Source organism: Arachis hypogaea, chromosome 13, assembly GCF_003086295.3.
Source record: "Arachis hypogaea cultivar Tifrunner chromosome 13, arahy.Tifrunner.gnm2.J5K5, whole genome shotgun sequence".
NCBI lineage: Eukaryota > Viridiplantae > Streptophyta > Magnoliopsida > Fabales > Fabaceae > Arachis > Arachis hypogaea.
In genome coordinates this window covers 125,033,205-125,057,822 of record NC_092048.1, presented here as the reverse complement: position 1 = coordinate 125,057,822, position 24,618 = coordinate 125,033,205, and the positions used below count along the sequence as shown (strand labels likewise).

The 24,618-nt window shown below is 32.5% G+C and overlaps 4 protein-coding genes across 6 annotated transcripts; 1 reads left to right on the top strand and 3 right to left on the bottom strand.

Moving 5' to 3' along the window:
- Positions 1 to 819: 819 nt before the first annotated feature.
- Positions 820 to 4,876, bottom strand: LOC112733165 (uncharacterized). 3 transcript variants are annotated; one of them, XM_025782036.2, is made up of 9 exons: positions 4,474 to 4,876; positions 3,463 to 3,736; positions 3,287 to 3,389; positions 3,083 to 3,190; positions 2,890 to 2,999; positions 2,677 to 2,784; positions 2,552 to 2,597; positions 2,170 to 2,301; positions 820 to 1,393 (listed from the first exon to the last, which is right to left on the bottom strand). In XM_025782036.2, the coding sequence occupies exons 2-9, from the start codon at positions 3,669 to 3,671 to the stop codon at positions 1,310 to 1,312; spliced, it is 900 nt and encodes a 299-aa protein (XP_025637821.1). In that variant the 5' UTR covers positions 3,672 to 3,736; positions 4,474 to 4,876; the 3' UTR covers positions 820 to 1,309. The 3 variants fall into 3 exon arrangements, with proteins under 3 accessions (XP_025637821.1, XP_025637820.1, XP_025637822.1); XM_025782035.2 differs by having other exon boundaries at positions 3,463 to 3,746; positions 4,474 to 4,874; XM_025782037.2 differs by having other exon boundaries at positions 3,463 to 3,807; positions 4,474 to 4,836.
- A 2,563-nt stretch (positions 4,877 to 7,439) lies between these two features.
- Positions 7,440 to 7,796, top strand: LOC140177712 (egg cell-secreted protein 1.4-like). The gene has a single exon (XM_072210860.1). It carries the CDS (start codon positions 7,440 to 7,442, stop codon positions 7,794 to 7,796), a length of 357 nt encoding a protein of 118 aa, XP_072066961.1.
- A 57-nt stretch (positions 7,797 to 7,853) lies between these two features.
- On the bottom strand, positions 7,854 to 8,852 carry LOC112733164 (citrate-binding protein). The gene is made up of 2 exons (XM_025782034.2): positions 8,407 to 8,852; positions 7,854 to 8,339 (listed from the first exon to the last, which is right to left on the bottom strand). The coding sequence occupies exons 1-2, from the start codon at positions 8,662 to 8,664 to the stop codon at positions 7,959 to 7,961; spliced, it is 639 nt and encodes a 212-aa protein (XP_025637819.1). The 5' UTR covers positions 8,665 to 8,852; the 3' UTR covers positions 7,854 to 7,958.
- Positions 8,853 to 9,929: 1,077 nt separating this feature from the next.
- Positions 9,930 to 13,815, bottom strand: LOC112733163 (probable mannitol dehydrogenase 1). The gene is made up of 5 exons (XM_025782033.3): positions 13,140 to 13,815; positions 12,853 to 12,966; positions 10,715 to 11,225; positions 10,461 to 10,614; positions 9,930 to 10,368 (listed from the first exon to the last, which is right to left on the bottom strand). Exons 1-5 carry the CDS (start codon positions 13,214 to 13,216, stop codon positions 10,160 to 10,162), a joined length of 1,065 nt encoding a protein of 354 aa, XP_025637818.1. The 5' UTR covers positions 13,217 to 13,815; the 3' UTR covers positions 9,930 to 10,159.
- Between the last annotated feature and the right edge of the window lie 10,803 nt (positions 13,816 to 24,618).

The following is a 24,618-nucleotide window of genomic DNA, read 5'->3' as shown; positions in this document are numbered from 1 at the left end:
TCAATCCGTCATCAAACATATTTTTACGCATCAAACATTTTGATACTACAATAATTTTACCGACAAACACCATGAAAAGGCATCAGAATATAAATAGCATAGTTAGGTACAATTGCCATCGCCGGATGGACAAATTGTGATTAAATACGGTTGTTAGCGAATTGAGTTTGGAGATAACTCAAGTTAACCAAATAAATTGATGCTTAAACCGCATTAATTTGGCATGTATAATAAAAAATATTTTAATGTTCAATACAAAAGTAGATTAAATATAGGTCCGAGAGATGCAATCATGACGATGATAATGACAATAACTACCGATATTATGATCATTGTTATAATTGTAGGCCACATGTATAAGAGACTCAATCTTGCAGCGAAACTGTGACAGCAAGACCCACACGTAATTGCTACTACAACAACAACAACAACTAAATCGAGTTTCTTTTTTCTTTTTTTTCTTTTTTTAAGCACAAGGGGTTTGCTCAACGCCGACATGTATGCATATATATTCGTATATATTCCATTTGGCAAGATCAAAATCCTTGTGTTTTTTCGCACAACATTGTGATTACAAGTTTTAAATTCAATTTGGTCTACTTGTTGAATTCTCTGTCATTAAATATGTTAATACTAGGGACAGAGATTTTCGATACTCTAAAATGTGAAAATATAAAATATCAGCAGTTCTAATTCCTCACTTTCTCATGTTTCAACTATCTTTAGTTTAGAGGACGACATTACATGGAGGTAAAACTTAGAATTCATCCTTTTGCAATTTGAGTTGGAATTGAATAATGGGAAATCAATAATAAAGAATTGAAGACTGAAGAATCATATCACTAAAACAAACGTATACATCCACTTATTCACCAACAACTTCACTAGCAAAAATCCAAGTTCCACAATCCTTAATTAATGCTTGCCCAATGAAAAGGATAACAGAATAAACTTGACTGCATAATAATTGAATAGAAAGTAGAAACACAACTCATTTTCTCTGCATGGCCACAAGTGGATTAACCCATACCCTGATACCCCTATTTCTTTTGGTGAAAAAACAAAAACTGTTTCTGACATTTGACAGGAGACCAGAGATTCAGTAGCTAAGACTCACACCTTGTATTAACTAGCTTCCAAATCAAATGCACATGCAGTTCTAGGAACATGCATATACTAATATAATATAGGCTGAAGTAACACGGTTTCTGTGGGCTTCATATGGTGTTGGACAAGTCATTATTGCTCTATTTGGGCATTGGTATGGGCCGAGTAGACACAAGAGAAGCTTCCTGCTTGCATTTTGTTCCTATGTCTTCCACACTCGAATGGTGCCATCCACAGAAGCAGTTACCATGCAATTCTCCTTTGGGTGATAACTTACGCTTGTTACCTGAGCAAGTAAGTTCACGTGACTTGTATCATTGTCGACTAGTCTTATCCTTCCATAAGAAGTAAATCCAAACAAAACTAAGAACAAATACTTACATCTCTAAGATTATAGTATCTATCACATTATATAACCCAAAATGGCATCAGTTATGGCAGAGCAATACTTAGACTCTTTTCACAACAAAAAGAAAAAAGGGAGAGAGAATTGAAACTGACAATAATAAGATGCGGCATTAAGAGCTTTAATTAATTTGACAACAAAGTAACAGAAAATATTTCGAAGAAAATCAGCAGCAGATATTTTTTTGATAACTGTTCAAGATGTTGTGTACAGGTGACAAAAACTGTATCAAAACTGAATTGTCACATGAAATTATTGTTTGTTGGTGTAACAAATTTTCACATTGGTGGCCCCAACAACCCAACACAAAAGGATAGGACTTAGGAGAGTAGCCAGTAGGAAAGAGAAGGAGGGCTCAATTGAAAACATGATCCGCTTCCTGTGGAACCATATAATCTAAATGGATGAACAAGCATAAACTGAAACAGCATTTTGTAAAACGATATCAAGTTTGGGATTCAAACTTAAGAGGAATTCATTTTCTTTTGTCAAGCTTAAGGAGGAACTAAAAACTTGAGGAAGTCACAATCATAGTTGCAAAAATATCATTAGCCAATGAAAGGTCTATAATGTCCTTTTGGACTTAGTAAATTAGTATCAACATAGTTTCTAACAGAACTTCCATGTAGAAAGGGTGCTGTAGTCAAAGAGTTTACCACCGAGTTATGAGCCCTGAATCTTGACACGACCGATGCATCTACAAGATCCCAAAAATAGATGTAGCCATCCTCAGAGCCAGCAGTTACATGAGCATCCGTATTGGTAAGGCAGCAATCTAATTTAAAAGACTGAGGATAACTAATTAGAAATTATTATTAAACCTGATAAGATGGACTAAGCCATAAAGCTTGCAAGGGCATGGTATAGTTGCTTAAAACGCACCAAAAAAAAAATTTATGTTTTTAGAATGAACAAATGTCGGAATGGAAATGTGGTACGCCAGATAGATAAATATACAAATGACGGTGAATCTTAACTTGTAGCTAAATTTGTAATAGAAGAAAGTAATAGAAACAGATTTAACATCTGAGAACTAACCTTATTAGTGTGTCCTTTATACTCTTGCAATAACTCCCCTGTAGATCTGCCACAAGAAAGGATGAAAAAAAAATTAGCAGGGAGTAAGATCCATGCTAAATTTCCTCAGAAAGTTATACACGTACCGGTCCAAAAGACGCAGAGTAGAGTCGAGACAACCAGCTAGAATGCAGTTACCATCATTGGACATGGATATGCAGTTAACAGGTTGCCCCAAGTTATCGGATGTTTCTCTGGTGTGTACAAAAGAAAAAATTAGTAGATTTCACGAAGCAGATAACAATACATGTGCGTATCGGGAGTGTTTCTCTTTCAATTTGAAATATGCTGCTACATGCCTGCCAATGCGAATGTCAAAGGTTCGAACAGTTCCATCAACACTTCCTCCAATGATTTCAGTCTTTGTTAAGCAAACAGACATGACACTATCTGAGAATGTGTCAATAATCTGAACATCAATTGATAGGATAGACTTTATTAGTAATATTGGTGTGCGGGGAAAGGAAATGAGCATTATTAAAATGAATTGACCTGCATAGGCTCGGTGCTGTGGGATCTGCAGTCCCAAGCACGCAAGGATTGATCATAGCCAGCTGATACTACCACAGAGGAATACTCATTGAATTTCACAGCATTGACCTATGAAAGAAACTACATTACAAGAGTGGTGTCTATAGCTACGAATTGAAGTGAAACAATAGAGGGGCAGGGAGCTAAATAGCGAATAGCAAATACCTCACCGTCATGACCACGGAACTTTCGAATTACACGGCCTGTAGCTACATCCCAATAAAATATCTGGCGATCTCCACCACACGAACATAGCTTGGAGTTGTCCCTAAATCAAATTATTAACATGCAATTGTGTTGATTACTAAGGAGTACGAGACAGAGAGAGAGAGAGAGAGTACGAAGTGACGTGGACGTCGCGGACTTCGCGGCCATGGGATTTGTAGGTCTTGATGTGGATGCCACGGTGGGGATTCCAGAGGCGTATGGTGCGGTCTTTGCCGCAGCTGAGGCAGTAGTTGCCGTCGGCGTTGAACCTCGCGGCAAGCACAGCGCCCTCGTGCCCCTTCAGCACGTTCACCTCCTTCCGAGGAAGATCTTCCACGCTCATTCTTTCCAAAACCCTATCACGACCTTGCGTTCGGTTCAGTTCAATCTCCTTCACCAATCACAATCCTGACTCCCCCTAGCCGTAGTAGCATAGTTATCAGAACGAATTGGTAATTGACCCGGTGGTCACTGGGTCACTAGTTCAACCGATTCATCCCGTTGATCCAGTCATAATTAAATAAAAATATAAAATTACAAAAATAAAATTAAAATAAAAATGCATATGCTCACAAACATATTAATAACAATCAAGTATCAATTCTTAGATATAACTAATAAATTAGTCACTAGTACAAATTCAACTCATTGATAATTTTCAACAAAAAATTCATTTATGATAATTTTCAGCAACAAAAATTTTAGCTCCACATACGACTTACAGCAACAAAAAATTTAGCTAAGTGATTATTTAAGCAAGACAGCCATAAATTTAAGGTTCGGTGATGATAATCAGCAAAAATTCAACTCTGTGATGTTTTCCAGCAACAAAAAATTAGCTCAGTGATATGTTCATTATGTTCAGCAACAAATTCGGCTCATTGATAATTTCCAACTACAAATTCAACTATGATAATTTTCAGCAACAAAAACTTTAGCTCCAAAAATGATTTACAGCAAGAAAGGATTTGGCTAAGTCATTATTTCAGCAACACAGCAACAAATTCAACCACCAGTGATGATTTTCAGCAAAAAAGAAACTTAGCTCAGTGATATTTTCAGCAACAGATTCAACTTTCAGCACTAAAGCAAGGTGTAGTGATGATTTACAACAACGAAAAACAGGGCAATTTGTTGGAACTCACCTGCCCAGGGACCAACTGACGGTAAAGGAAGCTGACCAGGCGAGCCGAAGTAAGAAGACGAGAACGACCACCAGCCGAGAGACCAGATGCTTGTTCCGCCTGCTTCTGCCGCCGGCGACTGACGACACAGAGCGCGACGACGAGCTTGAGTGGGAGATGACGACACAGAGCGCAACGACGAGCTTGAGTACGAGACAGTGAGTGAGTGAGCGAGACAGGAGCCAAGAGAGCCTGAGTGCGACAACACCTGCCGTGAGAGTGGGGAGAGAGCTTGAGGTCGAGAGAGAGATGGTGACGAAAAAGAGACTCTGAGGCCGGTGGCGAGAGTGGTGACTCGAGAGAAGAGAGACTGAGGGCTAGGGCATTCACAAACGACACCGTTTTCGGAAAAAAAATTAAGCATGATCCTTTCCGGGTTCCGGGTTATTTAAACCGTACGGGTCACCGAATTTGCTAAAACCTGTACGGGTCGATCTGGTTTCCACCGGGCTTGATGTTTAGATTTTAGAGTTTAGACAGTTAAGTTCAGTCCAAAAAATAAAAGACCGTTCAAAGAGTGGCTCAGTTCGGCCAAGTGAACGAGTGACTGGATTTCCAGCCGATTCAGCTGAGTCTATTCGAGTTTGATAACACTGGTGACTGACTGACTGGATAGTAGGCAGTCGCCACTAGCCAGCCACCCGTTCCCTGCCTCAGCAGTCAGCACCACTCCATTTAAGATTTGGGCTACAGCCCATTTCGACATAACACATTTCCAATAACTGTTCATCTTATAAACAAATGGCCTAAGCAAGTCGGCCTTAAATCCTTAATACCTTTTTTTTGGTACTTAAATCCTTAATACGTTTAATAAAGCAAAATGAAAAAATGGTCTGGTTACTCCTTTTTTTTCTCTTTTACAAGTCTAATAAAAGAAAAGAGCAACACCTAAAACACCAAAAACCCAGAGAAAAAAAAAAAAAAAATTCTTTTTGGGGGGATGGTGTCGTCAATATTTATAGACATGATGAAACTGAATTTGTCTTGACCGAAACCTGGTCTTAGATATTGGCTGATTTTATTTTTGATATCTTTATTTGATTCTAAATTGGATGGAAGATTGAAAGGTGGCATAGTGGCATATTAGTGGAAAATTAAACGCAATTGATTATGTATTTATGTAATGTGCATAGTGGATCTTTTCTGTATTCCCCTGAAGCCTGAAAGTTGGGAGTTACAATCCATGTTGGGAATAAGACACAATTCCCCCTTGAGAAAACACCTTTGACAGAGAAATAAAATAGACACAATCACAACACAAGAATTTAACGTGGAAACTCCAATTACCGGAGAAAAAACCACGGCCGTTGTCAAATGACAACCAGAGAATATCACTATGTGAAAATTGTTACAACACATAGACTTCTTTCTCTCACCGGCACCCCAGTACACCCACACTCTTTCAAAGCAAATATCTAACTACACCTCACAACACTCTCTAATCAAAGAGTACAGAGGAAAAGAAAAATCAGATACAAGCTTAAAGTGTTTCTGACTGGTGCAAAAACAAATGGAGAACTTAGCCTCATATTTATAGCCTAGGCCACCCACTCCATTTGCTATCCTAAGCAATGTGGGACTAATTCAACCAAATCCTAACAATCTCCACCTTGATTGAAATAGTCACACATCTTCAGCTTCCATTGTCAACACCGACAATTCTTTGCTGCCATTGTCTATACCGACAATCATAGTTCAGAGAACTATCATACTCCACCATGAAAGTATACTCACTTGGAATTAGACCACTCCAAGAATTTCGCCTTGGTACAGATCGAAACCTTGCTGAAAATTCATGGTGCAACTTCCAAATTGGCTTTTCCTGGAAGTTCTTCAGCCATCGACCTAACTCCGCCACACACCTTGCATCTCAACGCCAACCAATGCCCGTGTGCAATTGTGGACCTGATTGCCACAACTCATCCTTATCCATGGCAGTGCGGTAATACCATGAGGATACTTCTTGTCTTCTAGAGAACATCATCTTCTCTCATAGAGAGAGCAACCAGAGATCTTCTCCTTCAACGCCTTGTGCAAACCTGATTGTATCAACACATCCTTGACTTGTACTTGCCACAAGCCAAAATTGATTCTTCCATCAAATTTCTCTATTTCAAGCTTCACAGCACTTGAATATCCTGACATTGTTGCAACCGTATACTGGAATATTATAACTCAACTGTAGACCGTGCACTAGGAAGGGTCCCCAGGAAAGAGAGGTGGGTCACAATGGACACACTTAAATACCAAGTCTTTCCTTAGCCAGAACCTTTTCCAAACTGCACTCTCACAGAGTCACACTGCCTTCCAGCAACAACAACAGCAACCAAAGAGATTAGACTAGGCTGCAACCACAGAGCATACTAAGAATAAATCCCACCGAACCGAAGCTCTGATACCACTTGTTGGGAATAAGACACAATTCCCCCTTGAGAAAACACCTTTGACAGAGAAATAAAATAGACACAATCACAACACAAGAATTTAACGTGGAAACTCCAATTACCGGAGAAAAAACCACGGCCGTTGTCAAATGACAACCAGAGAATATCACTATGTGAAAATTGTTACAACACATAGACTTCTTTCTCTCACCGGCACCCCAGTACACCCACACTCTTTCAAAGCAAATATCTAACTACACCTCACAACACTCTCTAATCAAAGAGTACAGAGGAAAAGAAAAATCAGATACAAGCTTAAAGTGTTTCTGACTGGTGCAAAAACAAATGGAGAACTTAGCCTCATATTTATAGCCTAGGCCACCCACTCCATTTGCTATCCTAAGCAATGTGGGACTAATTCAACCAAATCCTAACAATCCATAAGAAGGGTTGACTATAGTTATATAAGTAGATGGTGAGAGAAGCCATCTTGCATGTGCACTCAAGAAAGGAAAAAACGTGAATCCGAATTTTGCAGCATATATGGGTCTGAAAGAGGGAATTTTGTTGATGGTATTGAGTCTTGTCGTGTACGGAACGGCATCAAAGGACGGAGGAGGAGTGGAGCAGGCGGATTGCTTGAAGTCGTTGGTGGAGCTGAGATCTTGTTCGAATGAAATCCTCCTTTACTTCAGCAATGGCGGCGTCACTCATATTAGCTACAAATGTTGCTCTGCAATCACCCTCATCACGCATAATTGCTGGCCTGCGTTGCTCACTTCCTTGGGCATCACTCCTCAGGAAGCCCATTATTTACGTGGCTACTGTGATGCTTCTGCTTCTTCTCCTGCCTTCGCCCCTTCCCCTTCCCCTGATGTTCAAATTTCACTTAGGACTTAGCTACCAACAATGCTCAATCATCAATCATAGTGTTTCTATGTGTAAGAGCAATGGAACTTACATAATATAATATATTATTTAATAGTCAAAGCTGGTAACATATAACAAGTAGTTCTTGTTTCTTATTCAATGTAAACACCAAATTAAAAGCAAGTACTATTACTACTTTCTAAAGAGTTTAATATCCCTCCAACGAGATTCCATATAGTTGGAAGGATCATTCTGAGTATAAACCCCAAACTTGAAGTAGAAAGTACCGGGTCCACGACCAGCACCATCAAAATTGAGATTCCCATCAATGTAAACCTTGACGTTGTTGGCACCAACATCATGAATCACATTCAGCCTGAACCATCTATTGTAGATGTTGTCCAGCACAACAGGATCCCTATAAGCCTTAAGAGAACCATCATACACCCTAAGCTGCAACGTTGTGGCAGAGGAGCTTCCACCGAACACTTGCATGATGCTCACACCGCTTGTTCCACTCGGCACGTAAAAGTCCCCTTCAAATTGCCACACACCGGATGTATAATCATATCCCTGAAAATTAATTAATCAACTTAATTAGCCTGCTTATTATAATGTTAATGACTTCATGTTAACTCACCGTAATGCGAATCTCGGTTCGTGGCAGGGTGGTGCTGGATGGTTCGAAAGGCTTGTCGGTGGAGTACACCCAGAATTTATGAACCCCATCTATGAAGGTGTAACGCTGGTTTTGTGGAACATCGTAAGGCTTTTGGACCTGGAAATTTGAGTTGCTTATTGGGAGTTGGGTGAACCCTTGTGTTGGATCAATGGCTGCTGAAAATGAGGCCAGTGTTAATTGCAAGAGGGTTACATGCAAGATGGGTAGCAGCACCATTGCTGCAGGTTGGAGGTTGTATTTCCAAAATGTTTATTGCAAGGTTTGGAATTCAATGGTTGATGCCTGAGGCTATATATATGTATAATGTATGGAGATGAAGGGCAAAATACTCCAACGTGCTGCGGATAATGATGATTTCTTCTTTGACATTCTTACTCCATTCTTCGTTGAAAAGTATTGGCAACTCTAAAATAGGTATATGTATGCGGTATATTAGAATGAAAACAATAGTTAATAAATCAAACTAGCTTCTTTTATTTATTTATTTATAATTTTGTATTTAGGGTGTGCAATTATTGTTATTTTTTTAGCAAAGTCCATCTTGTAAGATAACATAAAATGTTTATTGCCGGTATTTTATTTTTCTTCGTTTTTTGGAGTGATTTTAGGGATTTAAATACTTGCTTTTGATGTACTAAACTAAATTAAAAATAGATTGAAAATGTGAACAGCTATTAATTCCAATTATGTGACTATTTGTGTAGATATAATGGATGGCTCATTGACCATGACTATCACGATCCGCCGCCGTGCACAAAAAGAAAAAGGCATAAATTACAGGCTTGTGGACTTTCTTTTTCTTCTCCCGTACGCCCCTACCCAAAAGAATATAGCACAACTCTTTTATTACATTGCCTTATTGGTAAGGGTATAGTACACTTTAATTCCATATATTTCTTTGGGAGCTACTCAAATGAAGATGCAAAAAACATCTTTTTATGAAGATGCTTTGTATAAAAATGTGATTTATTGATTTGGCCACACTTCAAATAAAAACAACACTTTTATAACATATCAAAATCTAACCCTACACTCTATCATCTAAGGGTCAAAAAGAAAAATCATCACATGAAGATAATTATAATATCTTCATGGGAGTACCCACCTATTTCTTTTTCCTCTTTGGGTATTCAACTAATCAACTTCTCCCCATTGTTTCATTCAAATAGGAGAACGTTTCGTCGTATACAGATAACTCATGGCAAAGATAAATAGGAAATGCAAAGCTGCATTAATAAGAAAGTTTGTTTGCAAATTAGAATTGAACTAAATAGTTAAATGAAAAAGTCTCAACCAGAATAGAACTCGATGGTTCGATTCCGCGTTGTGTATGGTGCAATTTATTGTCTAAGGGGAGACTCTTAAATAGAGATCAAATTCGTGACAGATTAATCGTTGACTTGCCGGGTTAGAGGATATACAGTGAAAAACCAAAAAGAAAAGAATAGAACTCAATTAATACTTATGGAATGCTTCCAGAATAACTCAACAATGGCATTGTATATACTCTTCATGAAGCTTTAGTCGGGTTCCGGTGGTCAACAAAAGTAGATTGTGGTTTATTTTTCAATAGTCCAAACAACTAAAGAAACAATAGCATGATACAACTAAATAAGAAACAGTCAACAAAACAGCACACTTAAGGTTTATTCTATGACCACAAACTGAGACGCTTAAAGTTGAGACATGAAAGAGTTGAAGGAAGCTTGTTCTACATGTTACTGGAAGATAAGGAGTTTGCAACATCAATAACAAAGCGATATTTAACATCGGATTTGCTGAGCCTTTCGATAGCAGTGTTGATCTCATCCATCTTAATCAGCTCAATATTTGCAGTTATGTTATGCTTTGCACAGAAATCAAGCATCTCCTGAGTCTCCTTCAGCCCTCCAAAGTTGCTTCCCCCTATAAGCTTCCTTCCTGCACATGACTTACACTTTTCATTCCAATGACTAAATCCATACAGGTTTATAGTACTAGAAATGTGAATTCTTGGTTTCCTGATTACTTACCTCCAACCAAGGGGAAGATAGGAAGCTGAAGCGGCTTGCTAGGCAGCCCTACATTGACCAGCTTTCCGTTCAGCTTCAGCAGACCAAGCAGGGGAGCCAGCGGATGGACGGCGGAAATCGTGCTGATGATATAATCCATTGTTCCCATGGCAGCCTGCATGAATCATGTGCAAAAATAACATAAATTGAGTTGCCATCCATTTTTGTACACAACAACATGGTTGGCTAATTCCTTGTGATACACGCTACCTCACCTTCATTCTTTCAGGATCAGAGGAAAGAAGGAAAGAATCAGCCCCTAGAGTGTGAATGGCCTCAGCTTCCTTGTTGGGAGAGCCACTAATGACAGTAACTTTGAGACCAAATGCTTTGCCAAATTTGATGGCAACGTGGCCTAAGCCGCCGAGGCCGGCCACTCCCAAATGCTTGCCGGGCTCTGTCATCCCATAATACTTCATTGGGCTATACACAGTAATCCCAGCACACAGAAGAGGGGCACCGGCATCAAGGGGTAAGTTGTCGGGAAATCGAAGCACAAAGCGCTGGTGAACAACCACGAAATCGGAGTAGCCACCCTGGGTTCGTGTCCCTTTATAAGGAGAGTTATAGGTATACACAGTTCTAGGACAGTAATTCTCCAGATCCTGCTGGCAACACTCACATTCCTTACATGAGTCCACTATTACACCAACTCCAACTCTATCCCCCTCCTTAAATTTTGTCACATTACTTCCAACTTTTGTCACAATACCAGCAATTTCATGCCTGCAAAACACAATGCAACTTAAACTCACATCCTGAAATCATATTGCATCCTTCACAAATAGAAATGTTTGCCTCCAACTATTATTATTCGTTATTCAAGTTTACTACTATTTCATATAAAATCCACCTTATAAAGAAATTGTTTGCACTAATCACATACCTAAAATAAATAAACAAACCAATTTACTTTTAGTTTTGCTTGGCTTGTAGTCTTATTTATTTGTCTGTACCCTGAGGAGTTAGATTCTATTGTTTTGTTTAGTTTAGGTTCCTGTTTACTGAAAGGATTTCTGCCGCTTAAAAAGGGTTTGTGTTAATGCTATTATTTTAGCCCTGTAGAGTTACGATAAAGACACATCTAAAAAATCTTCTTCTTACTATATAAATCCATTGTGAATCATACTAATTACATTGCACAAAATCAACTCATATTCTATTATCTATCATTACTGTTGTGATAATAATTGTTTTTTATCACTATCAGTGCAATGTGGATAGAGTGGTCCCCTTGATGGGAGCAAAAACAGGATTTATGACAACGGTATCAAGCTTATGACATCAAAATTTCATATTTAAAAATAACAATAATTAAAAGGAAATTTTCTTATAATCCAAAATTAAAGGAGTACGACACACTTATTTTCACTAAATGCTTTAATAAGGAGAAATTTTGGGGTCAATTCACATATTTAATAAAATCCAATGTTAGAATACCAAAAAAAAAAAAAGAAGAGATTATTTGCAGTTAACCCTAAATAATAAATAATAAAAAAAAAATTTTAAGTATATCAAGAATACTGATATTTTAATTATTTTAACTATTGATGATATTTTTCCAATAATAAATACTGTGGCAAAAAATGAATCCAAAAAAGAAGAGATTTATGTGGATGAAGAAATGAATCCAAAAAAGAACCGACTGAGGGAGTCCCTGGCGGAGGCCCGAGGGTGACCAAAGAGGAGACAGGAGAGTGAGATTGTTAATGATGGCAACGACTCAACGGTTATGTGTGTCCCACTCTCTCTCTCTCTCCAACAACACTAATAAAGTTGCTGTTGTAAACCAACAAAAAAATCACTTTCAAATTATTGAAAAGTACTTTTAAATTATAAAAATAAAAATAAAAATATTTCAAACTATGATGACGATGATGATCCGATAATTTAAAAATCGGATTAAAAAGGTAAGACATATTTTATCTTTAAAATATGATAATTTTAACAAAGTAATTTTTTTATATAATTTTAAAATAATTATCTAAATATTCTTATAAAATTACAAATCAAATGCATACATATTTTGTAAGATACAAAAATTAGTTATCGTTTATAAAAGATAAATTTTTTATTTTTGTTGAATTTTAGGTGACAAATAGAGAGGATCTTTTTGGGGCAGCATTCGTAAGCATTTTTTACTCTTATTTATATCTATATTTTATATAATATTGATCATCTGCAGTTTTTAAAAAAGATTGAAGCCAGGAAAGAAAAGAACGGTTGGTGATTGGTGGGATTAAGCATGAAAAAATTAAAGAGAGAGAAAGAGTGGAGGAGTAAGATAGGTAGAGAAAGAGTTGGAAGTTTGAGAGTATATTGGAAAATGAAAAAGAGGAAGAAAAGAACGAACCCAGGGACAACGGGGTAAGTAGTGAAACCCCAGTCGTTCTTGATTGTGTGCAGATCGGAATGGCAAACCCCGCAGAAGAGGATTTTGAGAGTGACGTCATCAGCTTCGTTTTCCCTGCAAACATAATAGTAATAGTAATTAAGTAGTGAGACATATACAACTATACAACAACAACAAGAAGAAGAAGAAGAAGAAGAAGAAGAAGAAGAAGAAGAAGAAGAAGAAGAAGAAGAAGAAGAAGAAGAAGAAGAAGAAGAAGAAGAAGAAGAAGAAGAAGAAGAAGATACCTTCTTGAGAAATGGAAGGGAGAGAGCTGACCAGAGGTATCTGTTGCAGCCCAGCCAAAGGCATTTGATGAGCCCATTTTTCATTCGATTCTGATGCGAAGCTTCCTTGCCACAATGCCGCCCACTATTTATAACCCATATTCATCCTATCTCACATGCTACTCCATTTTTTTAAGTTCTTCACAAATACAATTCTTACATCATAAATGTATAATTAATTTAATAATTAATTTTTTATGCAATTTTTTTTTCTACCATTGATTATAATTCGTTTTCTAATAAAAAAAAATGCACATATAACTCTACTAACTTTTCACGTGATCTGTGCGAACGAATCCATGTAAGAATTTCTCAAAAGTAATAGGTAAATATTGAAATAGAAAAGGTAGAATATCAAAGTGAAGGAGTAGTCAAATACAGCAATAAATATCACTACCGGTGCCGATCTGTCTTTTATTTATCCTCACCCGTCGAATTAAATGAATTCTTCTTCTTTTTTATTACATTTAATTAAATGAATCCTTCAATAATATTAAATGATACGATTAATGATTTTTTTAAATAATATATGAGGTTCCATAATTCTTTTTTCTTTTTGGTATTGGTTCAGTAATTCAACATACCGACGTACAGAAATTAATTTAAAAAAGAATAAAAAAAAACTAGAGAATCATCCAATTTTATTATTTTTTATTATCACTTTTAATGATCGATCCAATTTTTTAGTTCAGTAATTCAACTAGAGTTTTTTGTCCGTAATAAGTAATAACATTACGGGAAAAATAAATATTTTAAAATTATATTGACTTTATCCTGACATTATAGATTATGAGAGAAAAAATTTATAGAATCAAACTACTTTTATAAAAAAATCGTAGAGGACAAAAGTTCATGTTGGTTAAGAAGATCCAGGTCTCCGAAATCAAATAATAAGTATTTCAGTTATTATTTTCATATGAAAGAGTTTAATTATTTATTAAAAATTAATTTTAATATTTATTATTTAAAATTTAAAAAAATTTCATGGTTATACTTTTATATTTGATTAGGTGTTAATTCTGTTGCACAATCAAAACTAATTTATTTTTATTCTTATTATTTAAAAATATATTTTCTCTCTCTATATATACAAATACAGTTAGATATTAGTCTAAAAAATTAAAGTTTATATTGATAATTATAAAATTATCTCAAAATATTTTTTGAAACAATTGAATCTTGATTCTAATTATTAATCACAACGTACATTATTATTCTCTCTAAATTATATGTAATAAATATTTAAAGAAAGAGAACTAAAAATATAAATTAAAAAGAAAAGTTGTGAAAATTTAAAACTAAATAAAGAATTAAAAAAGTGTGTATATAATAATAATAATATATTTTTTATGTGAATAATATTAAGGAATATTTTTTAATTATATTTAATTATAAATTTAATATATTTTTTATAATTTTATAAATTTATTTGAATTATATTATTTTATTAATTTTATTTTGGTAGAACAAAAATATAGAGCGAGAAAGAATAAGAGAAAAAGGAGAGAGAAAGATAAAGAAGAATAAGGGAAGAGAGAGAGAGAGTTAATTGTTACTTTTAGGGAGAAAGATTTTATTTTTATTGTAATGAAAGAATATCTCGTGACATATTTTGGTTTGTCAAATTAATAATATAAATTATAAATTATAAGTTATATATAGAGTGAGAATGGTAGAGAGAAATAGAGAAGCAGAATTAAGTATATAAAAAGATGGAGAAAGAAAGTATTAGTTTTGGAAAAAAATATTTCATCTCAATTTTAACGCGAGCGTCATATGACATATTTTAGTTGTTAAATTAGTAAAATAATATAATTGTATTTCAATTTTAATTTCAATATCCCGATTTTAATTTTAATTATAATTAGATAATGTTATATTTCATAATTTAATTATTAAATTTATAATTTGTAAGTAATTAGTTATTGATAATGATATATAGGAGATTTAAAATGGGTGAAGCAAGGAATGATATATATATATATACTAGATTATTTTTTTATCAATAATAGGTTTATCATTATAATTATTTTTTAGTGAGAGTACATAAAAAAGTACATAGTATATATATATATATATGTTACCTAGATTATTTCTTTATCAATAATAGGTTTACCATTGTAATTATTTTTTAGTGAGAGTACATAAAAAAGTACATAGTATATAAGGTGTAATAACTCAACAAATATTTTCTAAGGGGGATTTTTCATTCTCTCCAACAATGAAAAGAACTTATTTCTCTCCCTCTCTTGATCCCTTCTGGTTCATCAAAGCATCAACATCACAGCTTGAACAGCTTAGGGCATGAGATTTTTTTTATGGTGCGGTGAGCGTGGAGAGCAACCAAGCTGTGAATCAAATTATTAAAAAAAAAAAAAGTTGTGAATTGAGATCAATCCAATTTTACCATTTTCTTTCTATCCCTAATTTTTCTTTCGACATTTTTTTCCCCATTCTTACCTCTTCCTTCAAACTCATCCAATAGAGTTTGATGAGAGGCTATTTCGCAAGATTCTTTCTTGGTGAACATAGTTGTTCCGATCAACGAGTTGGAAGGAAGAAGATCTGAATCCCTATTACTCTGTGATTCATTGATTTCTCAAAATAGCAAACATGGCAAACAGATCCTCCCATTGCAGAGGTCGTGGAGCTATATTGGCTTGCTCTCATTGCAACAAGCAAGGCCACACAGAAGATGTATGCTATAAGAAGCATGGATACTCCTCCCATTTCTATCAATGGCAGCAACATAACACTACCATCAATCACGTGATCACTGAAGGGCATGATGATATACTCAGTGATAAATAAACAATTCCAGCTCAATTGTCTCCAAGAGAACACTGGAATATCAAGATCTGGATTCACTCCAGAGCAAAGATTTGCCTTATTAGAGTTGATCAAAGACAAAAGTGTGCAGCAACAACCTCATAATGCAAATCAAATTTTGACTAATTCCATTCAAACTTCCACTCCAGGTAAAACCATTGCATTATATTTTAATGCGAGAATTATGAGCATTATCACTCCAAAATCTGCATTATGGGTCATTGATTCCGGTGCAACAGATCATGTGACTTTTGACTTAAAAGATTTTGCAAGTTTTCAAAATATTGATCCAATCAATGTGATATTGCCAAATGGAACCAAAACTGTTAGCACCATCATTGGCACAATCACATTCTCTAAAAATTTTTTTCTCAAAAATGTTTTATACATTCCTTCTTTTGATTTTAAACTGATATCTATGTTAAAGTTAACCTCAAACTTACATTGTCAACTGTTAATCAATATTAATGATAAGTATTGTGAGATACAAGATAGATCCACATCAAAAATGATTGGCATTGCTGAGTGTATAGAAGGGTTATATACAATGAGTAGAGAACCATAATTCTCTCACTTTCCCTCTTTTCCAACAAAGCAAGCTTCATTGGCGGCAACTACGACTACTACTCATCCCACCACACATTCACACAGTGAGCACAACAACATTTGGCATCTTAGATTAGGACACATACCCATGCATAAATTGATTTTTCTGGAGAAGTATTATCCTTTTATAGATTGTATTGCTTCAAAATTTCCTTGTGATTCATGTCATTTTGCAAAACAAAAGAAATTATCTTTTAATCTTAGTACAACTAAAATAAAAGATTGTTTTGACTTAGTTCATATGGATATCTGGGGTCCTATTTCTGTCCCTTCCAATGAAGGACATAGGTATTTTTTTACTGTGGTGGATGGCAAGAGCAAATTCACTTGGATTTTTTTTATGAAAACCAAATCTGAAGCATCACAATTGGTTATTAATTTTGTGAATTTTGTCAGAGTACAATTTGAAAAACAAGTTAAGTGTATAAGGACCGACAATGGGCCAGAGTTCACTCTAAAATCCTTTTTTGCATCAACTGGAATTTTACACCAAACTTCTTGTGTAGAAACACCAGAGCAAAACGGGATTGTAGAGAGAAAATACCAGCATATTTAGGTGTTGCTAGAGCACTACTATTTCAATCAGGAATTTCACATTATTTTTGGCAATACGCAGTTGCTCATGCCATTCACCTAATTAATAGGCTGCCCAGCACTAACCTGGATAATGCTAGTCCTTATAAGCTTTTGTATGGTAACTTACCTGACCTTTCATATTTAAGAGTATTTGGTTCTCTTGCATATGCCTCCACATTAACAAATTCAAGAACAAAATTAGACCCAAGAGCCAGAAAAACAGCTTTTCTTGGTTTTAAATTAGGAATAAAGGGTTTTCGACTTATTGATTTAAAATCAAAGAAAATTTTTATATCCAGAAATGTAATTTTTTATGAAACTCATTTTCCATTTTTACATTCCACTAGCACTGACATTTCTGTGGTACCCATTCGTACTCCACAATGCATTGATCTTTTTCAATATGATACACCATCCACACATCATTTGCAATCACCCACACATACCACACTCATAGATTCAAATGAACATTTCTCAAGCTCAATGCACTCACCAATTTTCTCACACACCATTGCACCCATTACCACACCACACACTAATAATGCACCTGCATCACAACACTCTGACATCACACATGACTGCATTACTAGAAAGTCTGAAAGAGTCAATAAATCGCCTGCTTATTTGAAGGACTATCATTGTATGACAACCCACACAGCTCACTCTAGCAACGTTGCCAACTCTAATTCTTTATATCCTATCTCACAACACTTGTCATATGATAAACTAACCCTAAAATATAAGTCACTTTCTCTAGCCATCACCTCAACTCAAGAACCTAGCACTTATGAGGAAGCGGCTGCACATGAATGTTGGAGAAAGGCAATACAAGATGAATTGACAGCTCTAGATCAGAACAGAACTTGGTGTCTCACTGAACTCCCAAAAGACAAGAAGGCTGTGGGTTGCAAATGGGTTTTTCGGGTAAAATTCAATTCCGATGGCACCATAGAGAGACACAAAGCGAGGCTAGTTGTAAAAGGATTCACTCAAGTGCAAGGAGTAGATTATGGTGATACTCTTAGTCTAGTTGTCAAAATGACTACCCTACGAGTAATGTTAGCATTAGCAGCGGCAAAGAAATGGCATTTGAAACAGTTGGACGTCAACACTGCCTTCCTTCATGGAGATTTGGACAAAGAAGTTTATATGAAGATACCACCCGGTTTGGCTGTGTCACAACCAGATTTGATTTGTAAATTACAAAAATCTCTATATGGACTTAAGCAAGCAAGCAGGCAATGGAACATTAAGCTCACTCAGACTCTTGTGGATGCTGGTTATAAGCAGTTTTTTTATGATCATTCACTCTTCATCGAGAAACAATCTGAAAGCTTCACTGCCATTCTAGTATATGTTGATGACTTGGTTTTAACCGGGAATGACATTGGTGAAATCAATTCCATCAAGCAAGATTTGGATGACAAATTCAAAATAAAGGATCTTGGTGATCTCAAATACTTCTTGGGAATGGAAGTAGCACACTCTAACTCTGGAATTCACATTTATCAGCAGAAGTACACCATGGACCTTCTCAGAGATTTTGGCTATCTAGATTGCAAGCCTCTCTCTACTCCATTTGATTATAGTCAGAAACTCTCAAAGAAATCAGGTACCATTTTAACAGACAACACTGTTTACAAACAGCTCATCGGCCAACTCCTTTACCTCACAAACACTAGACCCGATATCTCTTATGATGTGGGACGTTTGAGCTAATTTTTGGACTGTGCAACCACTTCTCACCTACAGGCTGCTTTTCGTGTACTCCGATATTTAAAAGGCCGACCTGCAACTGGTCTCTTCTTCTCCTCTACTTCTAATCTGCATCTCACTGGATTTGCCAACGCTGACTGGGCTACCTGTGCCGATACTCGTCGCTCGTTTCCGGTTATTGCTTCATGCTTGGGAACTCGCTCATTAGCTGGAAGAGTAAGAAGCAAACCACAGTTGCCAAGTCCTCTGCAGAAGCTGAATATAGGTCTCTTGCTGTTGCCACTTGTGAAGCTAGTTGGTTATCTTTCTTAATGGATTTCATTGGCTTGCCGCTTCAAAAGTCTATCACTCTATTCTGTGACAACCAGTCAGCCATTCACATTGTCAATAATCCTATCTTTCATGAAAGAACTAAACACATTGAAGTAGACTGCCACATTGTTCGTGAAAAGCATTTGTCTGGTCTCATTCATCTTATGCCAGTTCGTTCCAAGGATCAACTTGCTGATTTTCTTACCAAAGCTCTGCCACCGGGTCCTTTTCTTGCTAATATTTCCAAGCTAGGATTGTTAGATTTACACAATTCTAGCTTGCGGGAGGGTGTTACCTAGATTATTTCTTTATCAATAATAGGTTTACCATTGTAATTATTTTTTAGTGAGAGTACATAAAAAAGTACATAGTATATCAGGTGTAATAACTCAACAAATATTTTCTAAGGGGGATTTTTCATTCTCTCCAACAATGAGAAGAACTTATTTCTCTCCCTCTCTTGATCCCTTCTGGTTCATCAAAGCATCAACATCACAGCTTGAACAGCTTAGGGCATGAGATTTTCTTCAATATATATATATATATATATATATATAGAGAGAGAGAGAGCTCGTTAATTTTAGAGAGAAAGATTGAATTTTAATTGTAATGAGAAAGTAATATGTGGTATATATATTTCGGTTGTAATTTTAATAATATACTAGTATTTTTACCCGTAATAATATTACGGGAATATAAATTTTTTGAAATTATGTTGATTTTGTCTTGACATTATAGATTATGACAAAAAATTAAAGATTATAATATCAAACTACTTTTACAAAAAGATCATATAGAAAAAAGTTCTTATAAGCTAAGAAGATCCTATCTCCATAGATAAAAAAAAATCAAATAATAAGATTTTTAGTTACTGTATTTTCATGTGAAAAAAATTATTTTTTTATTAATAATTAATTTTAACATTTATTATCTAAAACTCGAAAGAATTTAATGTGTATACTTTTACATATGATTAAGTATTATATTTGTTGTACAAATAAACATAATTAAATTTTATACTTGTTATTAAAAAATAATATATTTTCTCTTTCTATATTTAAAAATATAATTAAATATTAGTATAAAAAATTATATTGATAATTATAAAATTAACTTAAGAATATTTTTTTGAAACAATTGAATATTGATTCTAATTATTAATCGTATCATTAGTATTTTTTAAATTCTATGTAATAAATATTTGAAGGAAGAGAATTGAAAATATAAATTAAAAAGATAAGTGATAAAATTTAAAATTAAATAAAAAACTAAAAAAGTATACATATTATAATAATATATTTTTATGTGAATAACATTATTAGATTATTTTTTAATTATATTTAATTATAAATTTAATATATTTCTTATAGTTTTATGAATTTATTTGAATTATATTATATTATTTTATTAATTTTTTTTTTGTAAAACGGAAAAGTAGAGAGATATAGAGAATGAAAGAGAAAAGAAAGAGAAAGATAAAGAAAAAGGAGAGAGAGAGTTTGTTAATTTTGGAATAAAAATTTTATTTTAATTATAATGAAAGAATACTTCGTGACACATTTTGATTTGTCAAATTAGTAATATAAAATATAAATTATAAGTTATAGATAGAGTGGAGAAGGTAGAGAAAAATAGAGAAGGGTAGATAGGAGGATGAAGGAAGAGAGTTTATTAACTTTTGAGAAAAATATTTTATCTTACTCTTAACGAGAGAATGTTATGTGACATATTTTAGTTATTAAATTAGTAATATAATATTACTATATTTTAATATTTTAATTTTAATTTAATTTAATTTTAATTCTAATTAGGTATATTTTGATTGTTAAATTTGTAATTAATCATTGATAATGATATATATAAAAAAGATAGAATAAGTGTAAGAGAGAGAGGGGGGGGGAATATTTGATTTCAATTACAAAAAAGTGACATGTGACACATTTTAGTTGTAAAATTAGTAATGTATAATAGATATAATAAATAACATATTTTATCCTACACTTTTAAACATCTTGATGGCAAAAAACAATTAATTCTTTTGACCCTCTAACATCTATCTATCTACTTAATATACTAAAATTTGGTTTTTTCCCCAACTAATGAAGGTGATGTGTCATCTCTTCATGAGCTTTTTTTTTCTCCAAAATGAATGCATTATTTTCTCTTCTAAATTTATTTTATAAAAATATCTTTATTATAATTATATAAAATTAATATTTAATATATTATTAAATTAATTATCAATCAAAAATATTTTTAATTATATTAATTTTAATTATATTGATACAATTCTTATTCTTATTCATTATACAATAATTTTATTAGTGGCAAGTTACGGTGATCCATTTATATTACAGATATATGATATGATATGATATGATAATAATATGCTAATAGTACGGATTCTTCTAACCATGATAAAATTCTTTTTAATACACATGTTATTTTTTTTGTGACTTAATGCAGGGATTATTCTGTACTTATAAATCTTTTTAATAATAATAATAATAATAATAATAATAATAATAATAATAATAATAATAATAATAATAATCTATTTAATTTACTAAAATTAGGTTTTTTTAACTAATAAAGATAAGGTGTCATCTTCTCATAAATTTTTTTCTCTCCAAAATAAAAATATTATTCTTTAATATATTTATATTTATTATTTATCAATTTCTTTTATTTTTATTTCTCACATTTGTTAAAGATTTCTTTCTAATTATTGTTATTTAATTTACTTATTTTAGATATTATTGTCAATCATTTATATTTACTTATTTTATATGTCTTTTTTATAATTATATAAAAATTAATATTTAATACATTATTATACTAATTATCAATCATTAAATATTTTTAATCATTCTAATTATTATATTAATTTATATAATTCTAATTCTTAATTATTATGCAAGTTGATATACACGTTGATACAAGTTGATACTAATTATTAGATTTGGATCCTCTAAATTTTGAATTTTACTTTAGAAGATAAAGTACGATCTTTCACCATTTATTTTATAGGTGAGACCAAGAGAAAATATGAGAGAGAAACTATTCAAGAGTGAGAGATCATACTTTATTCTTTAAAGTAAAAATTCAAAATTTAGAGGATCCAAATTTCTAATTATTATATTAATTGTATAATACTAATTGTCAATCATTAATATTTTTATTTATTATTTTAAATCAAGTATAATTAGTGACAAATTGATACGTACATTAATGGTGACAAATTGATATTGATATCAATTAATAATAATAATAATAATAGAAAAGGTCTAAACAACACGCACATTATATTTTAAAAAGATAAAATATATTTTAAAAGGATTAAGATATCAATAATTAAAAATAAAAAAATTAACATAATTTTATAATTTAATTGCCATAAATATGATACTAATGTTGATAGTGGTAAATTGATATTGATATCAATAATTAATTTCTATAATTATTTTTGTACTACTAAAGATTATATATAATGTTTCTTTTGCGGTTTGTAAGTCTAAATCTAAGAGGCAAAGCATTCTTTTTTTTAATTTGTTATTATTCTTTGATTGAGCAATTGTTTCTAAAGAGTTTTGTAGGTCAAGTTCAAGTTACATTTCCTCCACGCTTTTTACGTTTGTCCGAAAATATTCAAAGTGGAGCATATAATAAGATTGAATTTTCTTAATTTAGGTTCAATTTTAGAAAATTCGTGTCAAATTTAAAGATGCAATTTCAAAGATTGGTACTATATTTAAATTTTCTTCTCTTAAGTTTTTGTATTAAAAATAATTTTATAACATATTGTGATTTTTTTGCAAACTACCGGCCTTCTGGTGCATTAATGCAATACCATTGAGAAAAATAAAGGTCAATTTAGTTTGACAATTTTAACAAGAAGATGGTCTGAATTTATACGAATTCTAAATATTCGATCTTATGATGTTATTTCGGTTGGTTGTTGTTACTAGAATGACTCTAATCTATACGTATTTAAGGACTAGAATAGATTAAATATTATTTAAATAATTTAGTTTTAATATTAGTATTTGATTAAATTAGTTTTAGAAAAATTTAAATTGTTGCCTCAATTTATATATTATGACCATTCTTTTAGATAGGTTATTTTTAAATTTTTTTAATATGAAATTTCTTTCTTTTTTTCGATTTTTAAGTTTATTTTTTTTCTTGGATATATGTATCATCTTTTTTTCTTTTTATTGATAGGATATATTTATTTATCTTGTTTAAATATTGTTTAAATTTTATTTAAACAAAATAAATAAATATATCCTACCAATAAAAAAATTATTGACTAAACAATCAATATATAGTGGTAGCATAAATAAAAAAATATTTAAATAAAAAAATAGTACGTTTTTTATTTCGGCAATAAAATGTAAATAATTATAATATAATGATTTGTTTAATTATTAATATTTATAATTGTTATTTTAATCATAAATTTAGAAAAAAAAAGTAGATTAACAAAAACGATTAATAACTATATTAGAGTTGATACACTTAACATTAGATTAAGTTAAGACAAAACGAACACATAACATGTTATTTTTTTATTAATCAAATTATTACAATTCAAATTAATTTTAATAAAATAATTTAAAATTATAATTTCAACCTTATCACGTGCATGGTACAAGTTATTGAACAATTTATTATCATGTGAATAGCACGAGTTATTAAATAATTTCTCATATTTTTTTCTCCAAAATAAAAATACTATTTTTACCTATAATTATTATTCATCAATTTTTTATTTAAACACTATTATTATATATTAATTCTTTTTATTTTTATTTTTCACATTTATTAAAAATTTCTTTTCAATATTTTAGGTAATAATTATATATACCCCAATTGCGATATTAAGACTTTGAACATGATGTCAATTTAATTCTGAAGAATATCAAATATATATATATATATATATATGTGATATTTTATTTAAGTATTAATTATTGTTATTTATTAACTTATTTTAGATATTTAATTATTAAAATATTATATATTAATTATACTCTGTTTACAGTGTTAAGACTTTAGACATAATTTCAATTTAATTTTGGACAATGTTGAGAGCAAATATGTATATGATATTAAGTTAGGAGAGTAGATTTTAATTTTACATAAAATAATATAATAGATATAGTGTATAAATAAATTTACTTGACAAATATAATTATTCATAGTGTGATATTTTACTACGATAACATATCTTTTTGTATTTGCTCTCTCTCTCTCTATATATATATATATTCCCTTTTAACTCATTATTTTTTTCTTACGTGACATATTCATTATTATATTTTAAATTTAGAGTTTCCTTGATCTAATATTGCGGTGTAGAAATGGCAAGCAAAAAGAAATAAAAAAAATATGGGAA